The following is a 17241-nucleotide window of genomic DNA, read 5'->3' on the forward strand; positions in this document are numbered from 1 at the left end:
ACCTATTTCAAACTTAGATTCTTGGTTAATCAGGGGCAGCAGTTCTACTTTTTAGATATTGGAGGAGGTTGGTGGCTTGGTACAAGTAGGTATATCATGGAAAATAAGCCTTATTGTTAGTCATTCTACCACAAGTAATCAAAGCTGTGATTTGAATTAAGTATTTCAGAGAGATGAAAACAGTCAGTATTACTAGATGTAAAAGGGATAATAAACTTGAACCAAAAACTCACATTTATCTCTGGGTTGAACTCATCTCCTTCGCTACACCACATTAGGTTCGGGTTGCCCATAACACAGACGTAATATGCGTCACAATGCTCAGGGTGCGGCACGAAACCAAGAGTTCCAGGAGGACATTCGATATTAATGGGTGTAGTTGTGTCAATGGATTCAGTTGTGGTCGATACATCTCCCGTCGTAGATTCAACAGGAGCGCTTGTAGTTTCTTGAGTCGTAGTTGGGACGGTAGTTTCCACAGACGGCTCTGTAGTTTCCCTATTAGTCGTTGGAATGTACTCTGTAGTTGTTTCCACAGTTGGCTCTGTTGTTTCTCGAATAGTCGTTGGAACGTATTCTGTAGTAGATTCTACTGTGGGTTCAGTAACTTCACGTGTTGTTGTAGTTTCAACAGGGGACACTGTAGTTTCTTGATCTGTAGTTGTTGTGTCTGATGGTGTTGTTCGAATATCCTCTGTTGTTGTCTCATCCGGTAGTGCCGTCGTTTCTCTCGGAGTAGTTGCATCGGATTCTGTTGTACTGCCGTAGTTACCAGTAGTGAGTGTCGTTTCAGTCGTTGGCTGGTCTGGTATTGTTGGAGTCCATTGGCCTTGCGAAGCGAAACAACCATTTTCTGATATTTCAACGCAAAACTGTAATCATAAAATGAATATTCATAAGTACAGACAGGATAAAGCTGATTCAAATCATGTTGGTTTAGATTTGATTTCAAGTCGGTTGCGAGTGCCATTATGTTTCAGAGTGCTTAAATATGTGTTTTCTCAGCAGAGTAGAAACATTTGTTGCATCAAAATCGATGGAATGAGATTCTAAGCTTTTTCAAGAAACAAAACGATGTCGATTAGAAGAAGGATTTAAAATTTGAGAGACCACGCGAGCTAACATTCGTAAATGTTTTTTTTTAATGTATTTACAGATAATAAGTGTGTTCATGGAGTTTACTGCCTGCTAACATTTATCGTTAACTAATTATATTAGTTATTCTACTGACGATCATCAATACTTTGTATTGTTTTGAGGCTGTTGGAAATATGTCTGAGCCAGTATAATTAGATCCACTTGAGATATAAAATCTTAGTTATGGACAGTATAATGAAAGTGTAATTAAGTAAAACACAAACTCACGTTTCTCTCTGGATCGAATTCGTATCCCTCACTACACCACATCAGCGTCGGATTGCCCATAACACAGACGTAATATGCGTCACAGTGCTCAGGGTGCGGCACGAAACCAAGTGATCCAGGAGGACATTCAATAGAAATGGGTGTAGTTGTCTCAATGGATTCAGTTGTAGTCGACACATCTTCTGTCGTGGTTTCAACTGGAACCTTTGTAGTTTCTTGAGGTGTCGTTGGGGCGGTAGTTTCCACAGATGGCTCCGTAGTTTCCCATATAGTCGTTGGGGCGGTAGTTTCCACAGATGGCTCCGTAGTTTCCCATATAGTCGTTGGGGCGGTAGTTTCCACAGATGGCTCCGTAGTTTCCCATATAGTCGTTGGGGCGGTAGTTTCCACAGATGGCTCCGTAGTTTCCCATATAGTCGTTGGGGCGGTAGTTTCCACAGATGGCTCCGTAGTTTCCCTAATAGTCGTTGGGGCGGTAGTTTCCACAGATGGCTCCGTAGTTTCCCATATAGTCGTTGGGGCGGTAGTTTCCACAGATGGCTCCGTAGTTTCCCATATAGTCGTTGGGGCGGTAGTTTCCACAGATGGCTCCGTAGTTTCCCTAATAGTCGTTGGGGCGGTAGTTTCCACAGATGGCTCCGTAGTTTCCCATATAGTCGTTGGGGCGGTAGTTTCCACAGATGGCTCCGTAGTTTCCCTTATAGTCGTTGGGACGGTAGTTTCCACAGATGGCTCTGTAGTTTCCCTAATAGTCGTTGAAATGTACCCTGTAGTTGTCTCTTCGGGTAGTACCGTCGTTTCTCTCAAAGTAGTTGCATCGGATTCCGTTGTACTACCGATGTTACCAGTAGTAAGGGTCGTTTCAGTCGTTGGCTGGTCTGGTATTGTTGGAGTCCATTGGCCTTGCGAGGCGAAACAACCGTTTTCTGATATTTCAACGCAAATCTGTAACATTAAAATGCATATTCTAAAATAAAGAGATGATACAGGCCAAGATTTAACTAAGATTTTGGGTTCTAATCAGGACGAGTACTTCTATGTTTTTTGCAATTAAATGTGTTTATGCTCGGCACTGTAGAAACAAATTTCGTCGGATACAAAATTGACGGAATAAGAGTCAAATCTTGTAGGATATTTATGGGCTGATAATTTTATTTTACCAAAAATTATGAAAAACCTCGTAAGCTATGATTTACGATTATGACTAGCTTTGAATACCAGTTGTATTGTATTTAAAAAAAAATAACCGGTTTAGTACGACACAACTTTGGTGTAGCATTGGCAAAATTCGTAAAACCCGATCACATCTGAATTAAGTACCCTATCCCAAATTATCGCTATTTATCTCTTAAGTGGATATGATCTTTACGTAAATGTAATAACTTATGATAATATTTATTCGTCAATTTGATACGTCGGTTTAAAATGTACTTGCTTTTTCGGGTCAAACTGACGCGAAAATCTATAGCGTCGAATATTGGATAGGGAGCTTTTTCTATTGGTGGTATAAATCGAGAGTAATCAGTTTTATTGAATTTGCCGATGCTACATTTACGTTATGTCGTACTATAATAGGAATGTTTATGCAGGTTAGAGCCTTGGTTCTAGTATATTGTGGTACATGAATCTAATTATTGGTTATTCTACATCATATCGTTAATACTTCGAATTGATTTGGGTGTTTCAGAAAGATAAAGATAGCCACTATAAGTAGATCCATAGGAGATAGAAAATCTAAACAATTAGTTTTGTGTAAATAACTGGAAACATTAACTCACGTTTCTCTCGGGATCGAACTCATCTCCCTCATTGCACCACATTAGAGTCGGAATACCCATAACGCAGAAGTAGTATGCGTCACAGTGCTCAGGGTGCGGCACGAAACCAAGATTTCCAGGAGGACATTCGATATTAATGGGTGTAGTTGTGTCTATGGATTCAGTTGTAGTCGACACATCTTCTGTCGTGTTTTCAACAGGAGCCTTTGTAGTTTCTTGAGACGTCGTCGGCACGGTAGTTTCCACAGATGGCTCCGTAGTTTCCCTTATTGTCGTTGGAACGGTAGTTTCCACTGATGGCTCCGTAGTATCCCTAATAGTCGTTTGGACGGTAGTTTCCACAGATGGCTCTGTAGTTTCCCTTATGGTCGTTGGGACGGTAGTTTCCACAGATGGCTCAGTAGTTTCCCTGATAGTCGTTGGGGCGGTAGTTTCCACAGATGGCTCCGTAGTTTCCCTAATAGTCGTTGGGGCGGTAGTTTCCACAGAAGGCTCTGTAGTTTCCCTAATGGTCGTTGGGACGGTAGTTTCCACAGAAGGCTCTGTAGTTTCCCTTATGGTCGTTGGGACGGTAGTTTCCACAGATGGCTCTGTAGTTTCCCTTATGGTCGTTGGGACGGTAGTTTCCACAGATGGCTCAGTAGTTTCCCTAATAGTCGTTGGGGCGGTAGTTTCCACAGATGGCTCCGTAGTTTCCCTAATAGTCGTTGGGACGGTAGTTTCCACAGAAGGCTCTGTAGTTTCCCTAATGGTCGTTGGGACGGTAGTTTCCACAGAAGGCTCTGTAGTTTCCCTTATGGTCGTTGGGACGGTAGTTTCCACAGATGGCTCCGTAGTTTCCCTTATAGTCGTTGGGACGGTAGTTTCCACAGATGGCTCCGTAGTTTCTCTAACAGTCGTTGGGACGGTAGTTTCCACAGATGGCTCCGTAGTTTCCCTAATAGTCGTTGGGGCGGTAGTTTCCACAGATGGCTCCGTAGTTTCCCTAATAGTCGTTGGGGCGGTAGTTTCCACAGATGGCTCTGTAGTTTCCCTTATGGTCGTTGGGACGGTAGTTTCCACAGATGGCTCCGTAGTTTCTCTAACAGTCGTTGGGACGGTAGTTTCCACAGATGGCTCCGTAGTTTCCCTAATAGTCGTTGGGGCGGTAGTTTCCACAGATGGCTCCGTAGTTTCCCTAATAGTCGTTGGGGCGGTAGTTTCCACAGATGGCTCCGTAGTTTCCCTAATAGTCGTTGGGGCGGTAGTTTCCACAGATGGCTCTGTAGTTTCCCTTATGGTCGTTGGGACGGTAGTTTCCACAGATGGCTCCGTAGTTTCCCTAATAGTCGTTGGGGCGGTAGTTTCCACAGATGGCTCCGTAGTTTCTCTAACAGTCGTTGGGACGGTAGTTTCCACAGATGGCTCCGTAGTTTCCCTAATAGTCGTTGGGACGGTAGTTTCCACAGATGGCTCCGTAGTTTCCCTAATAGTCGTTGGGGCGGTAGTTTCCACAGATGGCTCCGTAGTTTCCCTAATAGTCGTTGGGACGGTAGTTTCCACAGATGGCTCCGTAGTTTCCCTAATAGTCGTTGGGACGGTAGTTTCCACAGATGGCTCTGTAGTTTCCCTTATGGTCGTTGGAATGTACTCTGTTGTAGTTTCTACTGAGGGTGCTGTAGTTTCCCTGGTAGTCGTTGGAATATACTGTGTTGTTCCAGTTGATGATTCTGTTGAACCCGGGCTCGTTGTTGTTACTGTTGAGGTGCAATTAACTGCACTTGGCCAATTGCAGACCTTAAAATAATTATAAAAATTAGTTTGTCAATACACAAGCGCTTTAGATTATGTTGTATTTATGCCTTAAGGGTTTTCTCAAATTTATTTCCATGGAGGATTCAAAATTTTCGGACATACCTAAATACATATATTTCTTTTTAATTTAAATTAAAAGAAATTGATGCCCCATTTGATTGTCTGAATATATGCTTTATCAGAATCATGAATCTGACTCGAAGCAATTCCCTAAAGTCACATGTTTCCCAATTAACCAATGAGAGGATAATTCTGGTAAAGGAAATAATGAAACATAATTTTCATAACAGCTGATTGTGAATGAAGACTAGTCTATAATTACAACGCTTCTAATTGAACAATAAGACCTTTTACTTCTTTAACTTTTATTGCACCAAATCTATAGCATGCTATAATTATGGTGCAAGTATATTTGGCAGGTATTACCTCCTCAATATGTATAATGTTTCACTATTAGAAATCTTGTATTATGGGGGAATTTCAGATGTAAATGTGATATATTAGGCTCCTTATCCAAAGTTGGTGACACTATGGCGATTGAATAATGAATGTTGATGACCTCTCATCTATGACCAATCTGTATACCAATAAAAAAATAATAAAGAACTTACTTGCAATTTAGGGTCAAAGTGTGTTCCTGGAGCACAATGCCTTTCGAGTTTTTCACCAAAATTACAATAGTAAAACTTAGCGCAGTCCGTTTCGTGAGGCAATAACCAATGAATGCTGAAATCCGAGGGGCAGCCGTTTGGTAGCCAAGACCCACCACTGTCTCCTCCTCCACTTATACAACCAGCAGATTCTGGCCAATCGCATACCTGGAAAATATTAATCATATTAATGTATAAATAATCACAATAATAAATTCTCGCAAATTTCGCACTACTTGACAAAGGCCTCCTGTCTTCTTTGAGAAGAAAGTTAGGGGAACATTCCAGCACGCTGCTCCAATGCGGATTGGTGGTCTTATGTGTGGCAGAATTTCGTTAAAATTAAACACATGCTAGTTTCCTCACGATGTTTTCCTTCACCGCTAAGCCCGTGATGAATTAAAAACCCAAACTAAGCACATAAATATACAGGGGTGCTTCAATGGGTTTGAAATCCTGGGCCATATTGGGTCTCAATATATTGGATAAATAATCCAATGACATGAAAAAGTTAACGCTTTATCATGAGAATAATAAATGCCAACTTCCAGAGCTAATTTAAATTTTTGAGGGAAAAGCAAAAAAATAGTCACTAGACTTTTGGCTGTGATGAAATGTTTGGACTAATCCTATGATGTACAATGACTACAATTTCAATTATAATATGCTTAATTAGTTTTTATAATGGATCTCGTGCTCAGTGACAAAGGCAAATGTATATAAGGATACCTGTCTGTGTACCCAAAATATCAGCATGTAAAAAATCATGGTGGAACTTTGTCAAATGGCGAGGAAGCCTTAGCAGAGTGGATCTGTAACAGACTGTGTGTAGTGTATAAAATACCTGCAGCTTAGGATTGAAATGTGTTCCACCAGGACAGTTCCTCTCAATTTTGTTTCCAAAGTTGCAGTAGTAGAACTTCGTGCAATCTGATTCATGTGGCAACAATTTGTGAATACCGAAGTCGACTGGGCAACCGTTGGGTAAAAGGTTAAGATCCTTGTCCCCTTCCCCAGCACTTGCACAGATCACATTCTGTGCATCAGCACATTCCTGAAATATAAAACGGAATTAGTTACCAAAAAACAACAAGAATCCAAGCCCTCCAAAAAACTCATTTCAAAACACCCTGTAAAACCATAAAAAAATCACGCTATAAAATCAGGACAACACATGCGCAGACATGTGCATAAAGATATGCATTCAGCGTTTCACACTCTCGCCAACGTAATTTTTCAATTACGATGGTGTCACACACTCTCACCTCGGTTGCTGAGACCTTCGCCTCCTTTCAACAACTCCTCGACTCCTGCTGTTATTTCTTAGCAAACTTTCTATTTCAATAATTAAAAAAATATCCTGATAAGGGAATGTTATAATTTTTTTTTTTTTTTTTTTTTAATATTCGTCAGTCAAAGATTTAAGTGACAAAAACATCAGTTGTTTTGAGATTACAAAATAAATAAATAAATATTGGACAACATCACGTACATTATTCTGATCCCAAGTAGCTAAGTAGTTTAAATAGCTAAAGCACTTGTGTTATGGAAAATCAGAACATTTAGAAGAAAATCATAACACTATAGTTAAACAAAAAATGTATATTATCTGTTAACAAATAAAGTAAATTTTTCGAATATAATAAATACACCGATTTTATAATAACTTCCTTTATTAAACCGTCTACATCTAATTACAAAAAAAAAAAACAATTTAAACAAAAATAATGGCAGTACCATTTGATATGCTATCCAAAATCTACAATCCCAAATAAAAAAAAAAAAAAAAACAAATTCAGTTATAGAATCCCGATCACCGAAAATAACAATATAAATAGCAGAAAGAAAATCTCAGTATCACTACATAGTATAAAACAAAGTCGCTTTCCCTGTCCCTATAACCCTATGTATGCTTAAATCTTTAAAACTACGCAACGGATTTTGATGTGGTTTTTTTTAATAGATAGAGTGATTCCAGAGGAAGGTTTTTGTATATAATACATGGACAATATAGTAAAGAAACACTGATAATTTTAGAAGTTTCTACTGTGATATATCATTGCAGCCGTGCAAAGCCGGGGTTGCTAGTTGTATATAATAATAGATACGTCTATACATCCGGTATATTCTGAACAAGAATTTCGATCAAATCGACAGCACTTTATGATATTTTCCTTTGAACTATTATTGATTACTTTTGGAAGTAAGCCACATATACTACTACTAAGTTACGTATGCATTTTATGAGTCCAATTAAGTTTCACGACTACGTATTACAGGTAAAAAAGAATTGATTCGATCGACTTTTTCACGCCCCCTCCCGAAATGAAACATACGATTAGACACAAAAGTACATTAAGAACTTCTAAATCTATACTAATATTTTTTCATCAAAAGTATAACACCTAGCCTCATTGTCTCCACTGGTGACAGGAGGGCTGGTTCGTTCGCCCAGAGGATCGGAATTGCGATTCGACGGGGAAATGCTGCTAGCATTCTTGCCACCATTTCACGCGGTCAAGATTTATACAGTAACTAGTTTTAGTTCATATTTGTATTATAAGCGTTTAATGTTATTAATTATTATGTTAATAAATTGTAGATACTAATGTTATAAATGTAAAAGTAACTCTGTCTGTCTGTCTGTCACGACGAAACCGCTGAAACGATGATGAAATTTGGTATGAAGCAAACTTGAACAGAAAGGACATATACTTATTTTGCCTGACACATGACAACCTAACATTTTCCACTTAGAAGTCCAACGCCACCTAAATATATAGTACATACAAATCCTTTAACATACGAAAAATAATATACAATATTAATTAATTACTTATCAAATCAATTATACGAATTATTTCCTGATTTGCAATGAATATTATTTTTTGATAACTTGAAAGGCACCGAATCATTAGAGCGGCGCGTTTGTACAAAGATTACATTGTTATTTATATCTGTTAACATCGATGATATATAAACATTATTAGGGTTCCTTATGTATTGATAAAAACCATCCATAATATTTGACATGCCTTATTAACCAGCTGTCAACTTCCACTTTACTGACGTAATGAATTCACTTCAAAAATTACGTTGATGATTTGTATACGAAGAGGTCTCTTTGTTACCAAAAATGTAATTTATTTCCTGTCTCAGACTCTTGACTATTTGTGAAAAAAATTACATTTGAATCGGTCCAGTAGTTTTGGCTTGAAAGCAAGACAGACAATTACTTTCTCATTTATAATATTAGTATGGATTTATAAATAGGACAGAAATAAAACAATGAATAATTTTGACGATTCTCCAAAGATTTTTTGACGTGTTTTAGTACACAAATGTGAAGGACATCTTTCCTCACTACACAGTACACCATATACTTTCGGGTGACAGAAGGCAGAAGATTCCCTCAAAAGAGTATTTACTTTAAACTCACTGCAGGAAAATTAAATAAAAAATTGCCTCTTAATTCGAAAGTATCGTAAATCCCTGACAAATGTCACTTATTTCCAATATTATACGGAACCCTGCGGTTATCCAGCACACACTTGGCCATTGTTTAATACGCGACAATTAATTTTCTTGCTTTTTTTGATAAGATTTAACAAAACAGTATCTCTAATTTGTATCGTTTATTGATTACAAAATGATATAATGATATTTAAACGGTTATACCGTCATATATATAATCTATGCATTAAATCTTTGTCTATAACCAGGGGCTTGTCAGACGGGGCTTAACCTTCAGGGACATAAATTAATTAATATTTGAGAGGGGGCTTTAATTTTATCAGTGCGATCATGACTATACGATGATGTATTTAAGTATAGGAAAGATAATTTAAAAGTATTATTATATCATACTGAATTCAAACCGTTTTCATAAATATTTTTAATCTGTATTTATTAACTATTAATTAACTGTTCATGTATTAACTGAAAAACGATAAATTCAACCATTATGCCATGTGTAATAGGTATAGTGAAAAGTAATTAAAATACTAATTTTCAATTAAAAAATTGTGAGAAAGTAGTTAAGTACGAATTCGACGCGGCATTTTGCAGTGCGACCTTTGTCTTGGTGTGATTCAAAAACATTACAATTTTATATTGATTCGAATTTCAAATTTAAATCACTGTCAAAATCTTTAATGACACAAAAGATTTTTCCTATAAATTTTGATTGGAAATGACTTTTTATAATCAAAGTGTAGTTACTAAACGATAACAATAATACAGTAACCGGCCTACTATATAGGCGTAATAAATTAATAGATAAGAAGCAATAGTTTAAATAAATTTAAAAACTTCATCACAATAACAACTAATAAATCATAAACAGAAGCCACAGACTATAAACGAATGATAAGTAACTATCTGACAAGTTTTTTTTTAACGTCAAAAATTAAAGGAACGTATGAGTATTTTTCGTTAAGTTTTTACAAATTCAATTAAATTCACAATAAATCTGTTAATCCTATGCTTTGTTCGAATTATTACAAAAATAATTATAAAAAAAAACTTCATAATTAAAAAAATCGTAGCGTTGTGTTGTTAACTGAATAAACAAAATTGTATAATAAAAATCAGACGCCATATTTGTTGCGTAATTACGTCATAGACCAAAGCAACCAATGGGATTGCGTTAATTACGTCTCCCAATAAACATCAACCAATGAAATTTTAAGACTGTGGCTCTTAAATTAAAAATAAAAGAATATTTAAATAAAGAATACATTTTCCATATTCAAAACGCGCGGTCGTTAATCTTTTTGATTCGAATCATTCGATATCGAACGTCTTTGAGTAAGTTACCTGCAATTTCATATCGAAATGTTTCCCGATTGGACAATTAAGAAGTATTTTGACACCATCGCTGCAATTATAGTATTTATCGCAATCAATTTCATGGGGGAGCTTTAAAATCACGTCTAAGTGAGGACATTCGTCGGGCTCAACTGGGCGGATTGTTGTCGTCGTAATTGGCACCCCTATCGTTGTCGAAGGCGCCCTTGTTGTGGACGGCGCCCTCGTCGTTGACGGCGCCTCTGTCGTTGTCGTTGGCGCTTGTGTTGTCGTTGTTGATGAAGTTGGTTGATTGCAACCGACTACATCAGGCCAATTACATGTCTAAAATAATATTTAAACATTTGACAACACAGCATCTAAGAAACGTCACAGAAAGCGTGAAAACATACACTATTTTAATGTAGATATTCTTGTACACATATAGTTACCTGCAGTTCTACGTCGAAGGCTGTTCCCCTACCGCACTGCATGGTGATTTTGTTACCATTGCTGCACTGGTAGAACTTGGTGCAGTCGGTTTCGTGCGGCAGCAGGAGATGGACGCTGAAATCGGCTGGACACCCATTGGGCAGGAAATTCGCCCAGCCATGGCCGAGCAAGAGTAGGAATATAAATATTTGCATATCTGTAAAAGAAAAAAAAAACATAAACATTGACTTAAGTAGCGTTGACAAAAAAAAAACAAAATAAGCATCAACTTAAGTACCGTTGACAAAGAACCAATATTTAATTTAAAATGAAAAAATATAATTTTTTTGAAGACTAGGAAAAAAGGCGTTTTTTTTTTGTTTACACTTGGCACTACGGGCTTTCATATCTTCCAAAATATTATTAAAACAATTATATTATATATATTCTCTACTAAATATATTTAATTATGTGCAAACGCTTTCTTTATACAAATAATTCGATAATATGACGCCATATTACAGCACAGGAGCGGCGTTAGAATTAAACTCAGCACCGTTTGTCATGATCAAACTAAATCACCAAATTTTCATCACGAACAGATGAATGGTATAGCATGACAAACTAACATAAAAACATTAAACTTTTATTTGTATAGATTAATTACTTATCAACGTTTAAAATAAAATCGATCTAATGGAATTTTTTTACTCGCCTCTATAACTCATTAGAACCGGCCTTTGATTACGTTGAATTTTTATTAAAGTAAAGTAAAGTAACAGCCTGTAAATTTCTCACTACTGGGATAAGGCCTCCTCTTCCATTAAGGACTTGGAACATATACCACCACGCTGTTCCAATGCGGGTTGGTGGAATGCACATGTGGCAGAATTTCGATGAAATTAGACACATGCATGATGAATTATAAACACAAATTAAGCACATATATACAGTGGTGCTTGCCTGGGTTTGAATGCGCAATCATCGGTTATGATGCACGCGTTCTAACCACAGGGCCATCTCAGTTCCTTTTAATTATATATGTTAAACATTAATGTTTAGCCGAAAGCCTTCTCAGACACATGCTGACTGTAAAGGTACAAATTTCACGTCGAAATATGTAGTGATTTTTTGTGTAAAACGCGTTAAAAAAAACAGCTGAAACTTGAAACCGATTCATTAAAATATTAATTATTGTTAATTAACAAATAATTTAATTGATATTGAATAAAGTTTATTTAAATATTAATATGTGTTTATATCTACTTCACCTGTTAGTCGAAGTCGGCAAAATCCTCTGTGATATTGTTATCCTTATGTTAAACACATTATAGAAAGTATTTCCCAATAGTTAAGAATGGACACATGTTTTAATTTTTATTTTCATTTGATCAAAGAAATCTTTAAACATGTAATCGGGGACACTAAGCCACTACTACTATCGAACCAGAACTATCACTAAGCAAATGTGATTATCACGCTATATAACATATAAAAATCTATTAAAACATACATTAAAAAATGTATATTTTCTCATTACACAATCCCTATATCATTACATAGTGTGAAACAAAGTCGCTTTCTCTGTCCCTACGTATGCTTAAATTATTAAAACTACACAACGGATTTTGATGCGGTTTTTTTAAAAGATAGAGTGATTCCAGAAGATTTTTATGTACAATGCATGGATAATTTAGTAAATAAATTGATAATTTTAGAAGTTTCTACTGTGATGTCATATCATAGCACCCGTGCGAAGCCGGGGCGGGTTACTAGTTAATAAAATTAAAATGCCTCATTGCTCTAATCGAAAGGCTGTAAATCGTCAAGTTTTAGCTACATATCTTGGACAAAAATAACAATGCTAATTGTGGTCCAACAAATTTTTTTTTTAATTTTTACTCCCATTTGCTGTTGAAACGCTTGACCATTGGAGTAGTGATGCAGAAAGCTTCATCAAAAGTATAACACCTCGCCTCATTGCCTGGTGACAGGAGGGCTGGTTCGTTCGCTCAGAGGATCGGAATTGCGATTCAACGGGGAAATACTGCTAGCATTCTTGCCAATCCACGCTAGACTTAAACAGTAACTATTTTAAATTCCAATTTGTATATATATAAGCATTTAATTTTATTAATTCTTAGATACAGATGTACAAAGTTTAATGACAGCAAAACCTATTTATCGAAACGTAATCATAATCATTGAAAATCGTATCAGTGCTGTCTATCATCCTAAACTGTCCCACTGCTATGCTAAGGCCTCATTTCTCTTTCTGGCGAAGGTTCGGAACATATTCTACCAAGCTGTTTCAGTGCGGGTTGGTTTTGTATGAATCTTTGGTCTCTCACGATTTATCTCTAGCTAAACTCTTTATTAACCCATATTGTAATCGAAACCTTTTATTTAACGTTTACACAATTATATTACTTTATGTTAATTTAAAACTACCGTTAAAATATTGAAGATTTGCCCAAATAAACGCTTTAAATAACTAATTCAAAATTTATACTTCAAATTTGCAGGCGCTTTAAAATTTTACAAGCGCTTTATTCTTCAATTCAAGAGTCCGTGATATTATTAAATAACAATGAATATACATAATTGCTTACGTCAATACGAAAATTATTATTAATAAAGAAGGCAGTCTATTGTTGATAACATAAATACTTCTAAGAAGTCGCTCGTATCGCGATAATATATATGTGAACACAGTTTTCACATGTTTTTTTACTAGATATCACATTATCGTTAAATCTACAAGAAAAAAACAGTTTTAATTGGTATTCTATGTACACGACACAACTTAGATGTCGCATCGGCTAAATTCGTAAAACCGACCACGTCCGTATTGAGAACGCTATCCTAAACCCAAGTGGTTAGAACGCGTGCATCTTAACCGATGATTGCGGGTTTAAACCCAGGCAAGCACCACTATATATACATATATGTGTTTAATTTGTGTTTATAATTCATCTCGTGCTCGGCGGTGAAGGAAAACATCGCGAGGAAACCTGCATGTGTCTAATTTCATCGAAATTCTGCCACATGTGCATTCCACCAAACCGCATTGAAACATCGTGGTGGAATATCTTTCAAACCCTCTCCTTAATGGAAGAGGAGGCCTTATCCCAGCAGTGGGAAATTTACAGGCTCTTACTTTACTTTACTTACTTTATCCTAAATTATCAGTATTTATTTCTTATGTAAATATGATCTTTACACAAACGTAACAACTTGTAATATCATATGATCTGATATATTCGTCAATTTGACACGTCGATTTCACGAGAATCTATAGCGACGAATAGCGTCGAAAGGCGCGATAGGGAGCTGTTTCTATTGGTTTTGTAAATCAGCAGTGATCGGTTTTATTGAATTTGCCGATGCTACATCTAAGTTGTGTCGTACTATACCTTTGTGTTTGTAAAAATCGCTTCGAAATACCAGTATGATTAAATCGATGATACATTTTATAGATTTTTGTAAACGATTATTTGTATCGATAAATATGAAATGAGACACCAATTTTTTCTGGACTTTGTACAACATACTTGCAACGAATATATCACAAAGAATTCCGAATAATCTTATATACCTACTTATTATATACTTTCCGAACAGGTGGTAGCTTCACTTAATTGTTAAATGACGATTCAAAAGTGCTTGTAAAAGCCAACTTGAATAAAGCTTATTTTGATTTGATTTGATTAATACTGTAAGCTGAAGAGTAGTGAATTATTTATTGTTAAAAAAATCTAATCGAAATAAATACAGACTCTTTTGTTATGCTTAACGGAAAATATATTGAATCTATATTTTAAAAAATTGGAGGATTTAGTATATTATATTATTATATAAGTGGGCTTCCTAATTTGACAGCTAGTAACTGTTACTATTGTGTTCTAAGTGAATGTGGCTCTTATAAATAAAGAATGCGAGACTTAAAAGTAATTTTGTTGGAAGCCCTTTTACTCGGCTTACAGTAGATTTTCACGTAAATAAAAAGCGTTATACCCCCTTTTTTTATTTAATTTACAACATCCACAGGCTCGCAGATGCCCGTGTATATTAAACATTTTGGCGTTTTATATTTTATACTAAACATCAGCAGATCTTCGCTGGAAATCATTCTTGTCGTCTTCTTGGGAGACGTGGCCCACACTGACATTTTTTACTACCTACTAATTCTATTTAATACGATTTAAAACAATATTATTCAAACTAATTCTTTCTTGTTGTTTAAATATTATATATACTATTACAAAGATCAAAATAAACTTTATTCAAGTAGGCTGTTACAAGCACTTTAGAATCGTTATTTAACAATTAAGTGAAGCTACCACCGTGTCGGAAAGTAGTTTTACTGAGAAGAACCGGCAAGAAAGTCAGTAGTTACTCTTTTCTAACATTTAAAAAATACAAAGTCATGTTAGTTTATACAAATATTTAAATTAATATATTCTGCTTGGAAGTCAACAGGTATTAACTCCACGTTTTTTTATTATCTATAAAATCTTGAATCGAATAATATGCTTTTTCTACCAATGTATTTTTTACAAACGATTTGAACTTACGAAACGGCAAAGTTAAAAATGTCTTCGGAATTTTATTATAGAAACGGATACCTTGCCCCAAGAAGGATTTACTCCTAACGCACATATTATATTTAACAAAACTCGTGAACAAGACATTTGTAGATAATCTCGAAATATCGAGCTCCACCGAACAAAAATAAAAAACATGGTCAATATCCCGTAATTAATAACTGTAATAATAGAAATAACCATCTTAATTTAAAATCTTATATATATTAGTTATTGTTGTTTATTAAAATATTTCGTATTTTATTCGTTAAATAAAGTACTGAATTTCTTGTCGATTCTTTAAAATGACAATTCAAAAGTTCATACATAGTAAAGTAAATAATTAATTTCAATAAAACGTTACGTAACTTTCAGTAAACAATATACAAATAATATACCTTCTTATTATATGATTCTAATTTAAAAAAAAATATTGCGGAATCTGTAATGATTGTTTTTTTTTATTAGAACAAAAATAATTTTCATTTCTATAAAAAATGTAATTAAACACTTGGCCCTTGGAGTAGTGGTGCAAAAAGCTTCATCAAAAGTATAACACCTCGCCTCAATGCCTCCACTGGTGACAGGAGGGCTGGTTCGTTCGCCCAGAGGATCGGAATTGAAATTCAACGGGGAAATGCTGCTAGCATTCTTACCACCATTGCACGCGGTCAAGATTTATACAGTAACTATTTAGTTCATATTTGTATAAAGCATTTAATGTTTTTAATTCTTTTGTTAATAAATGTAATTATATTAAAAATAATATTTTATTATAAATATGTGACATATGTATTTAAGAAAATTATACTAATTACAGAATAAACATTATCTCATTGCCGATTAGAATCGACATGTACCGCCTTTTTGTTGAACAAATAAATATGAAAAGAGTGATTTATAGATAAAAACATAGTTGGTGAACATAATCTTATATTATATCGAAACTTATTGATAACGCTGTGGGCGGGACGAGAGTGTTACCTACGTTCACTGCCAAACAAAGTCCCAACGGCTCATCTCAACTTCGCACAGCCATAAGTTGTTCTTAACATTTTTATTCTTTATTTATGTATTTTTGTTGCTTTTTTGAGTCGATATGGCCCAGTGGTTAGAACGCGTGCATCTTTACCGATGATTGCGGATTCAAACCCAGGCAAGCACCGCTGATTTATGTGCTTAATTTGTCTTAATCTCGTGCTCGGCTGTAAAGGCAAACATCGTGAGGAAACCTGCATATGACAAATTTCATAGAAATTCTGCCACATGCGTATTCCACCAACCCGCATTGGAACAACGTGGTGGAATATGTTCCGAGCCTTCTCCTCAAAGGGAGAGGAGGCCCAGCCCAGCAGTGGGAATTTACAGGCTGTTGTTGTTGTTGCTTTTTTCCGACATATTTAACAATTGTATATATCAATTTATTTACACAAAAACCTTGATAAATTATATATCTAAACCTTTCTTATGAACCTTTCTGTCTGGTAGTGAAAACCTCATGAAAATCCGTTCAGTAGTTTTGGAGTTCATCGCGAATACAGATAGACAAACATGGTTGAATGGACTTTGTTTTATAATATGTATTGATGATGATTAGTTGAACCTGCAGCTTTACCCCCATGAAATTTATAAAATACAAACTTCTACCCCCTTAGGGGATGACTGTCGTATAATCAGTAATCTCAGCCACTCGCCTTTATACCGAATGTAACTAATAGTATTCAATACATTTACGACATCTTTACAGACCGTTCTATAGCCTAAAAAATTTCATTTAAAAAAAATGTTTCAATAGATAAATCATCAAAATAATAGGTAAATAAATAAATTGTTCATTTTCAGTTTCAA

The 17241-nt window shown here is 35.6% G+C and overlaps 1 protein-coding gene across 1 annotated transcript in view; it reads right to left on the bottom strand.

The window, feature by feature from the left end:
- LOC124540933 (mucin-5AC-like) overlaps positions 1 to 12106 on the bottom strand; it is a 30426-nt gene extending 18320 nt beyond the window's left edge. Inside the window, exons 1-7 of the mRNA XM_047118708.1 lie at positions 12079 to 12106; positions 10828 to 11024; positions 6432 to 6641; positions 5549 to 5755; positions 3144 to 4919; positions 1366 to 2310; positions 234 to 872 (exon numbers count right to left, since the gene is read on the bottom strand). Coding sequence (XP_046974664.1) covers positions 234 to 872; positions 1366 to 2310; positions 3144 to 4919; positions 5549 to 5755; positions 6432 to 6641; positions 10828 to 11022 — 3972 coding nt within the window. The 5' untranslated portion in view covers positions 11023 to 11024; positions 12079 to 12106. The remainder of the gene's footprint in view (positions 1 to 233; positions 873 to 1365; positions 2311 to 3143; positions 4920 to 5548; positions 5756 to 6431; positions 6642 to 10827; positions 11025 to 12078) is intronic.
- Between the last annotated feature and the right edge of the window lie 5135 nt (positions 12107 to 17241).

The sequence above is a fragment of the Vanessa cardui genome, chromosome 27 (genome assembly GCF_905220365.1).
Source record: "Vanessa cardui chromosome 27, ilVanCard2.1, whole genome shotgun sequence".
Classification (NCBI taxonomy): Eukaryota; Metazoa; Arthropoda; class Insecta; order Lepidoptera; family Nymphalidae; genus Vanessa; species Vanessa cardui.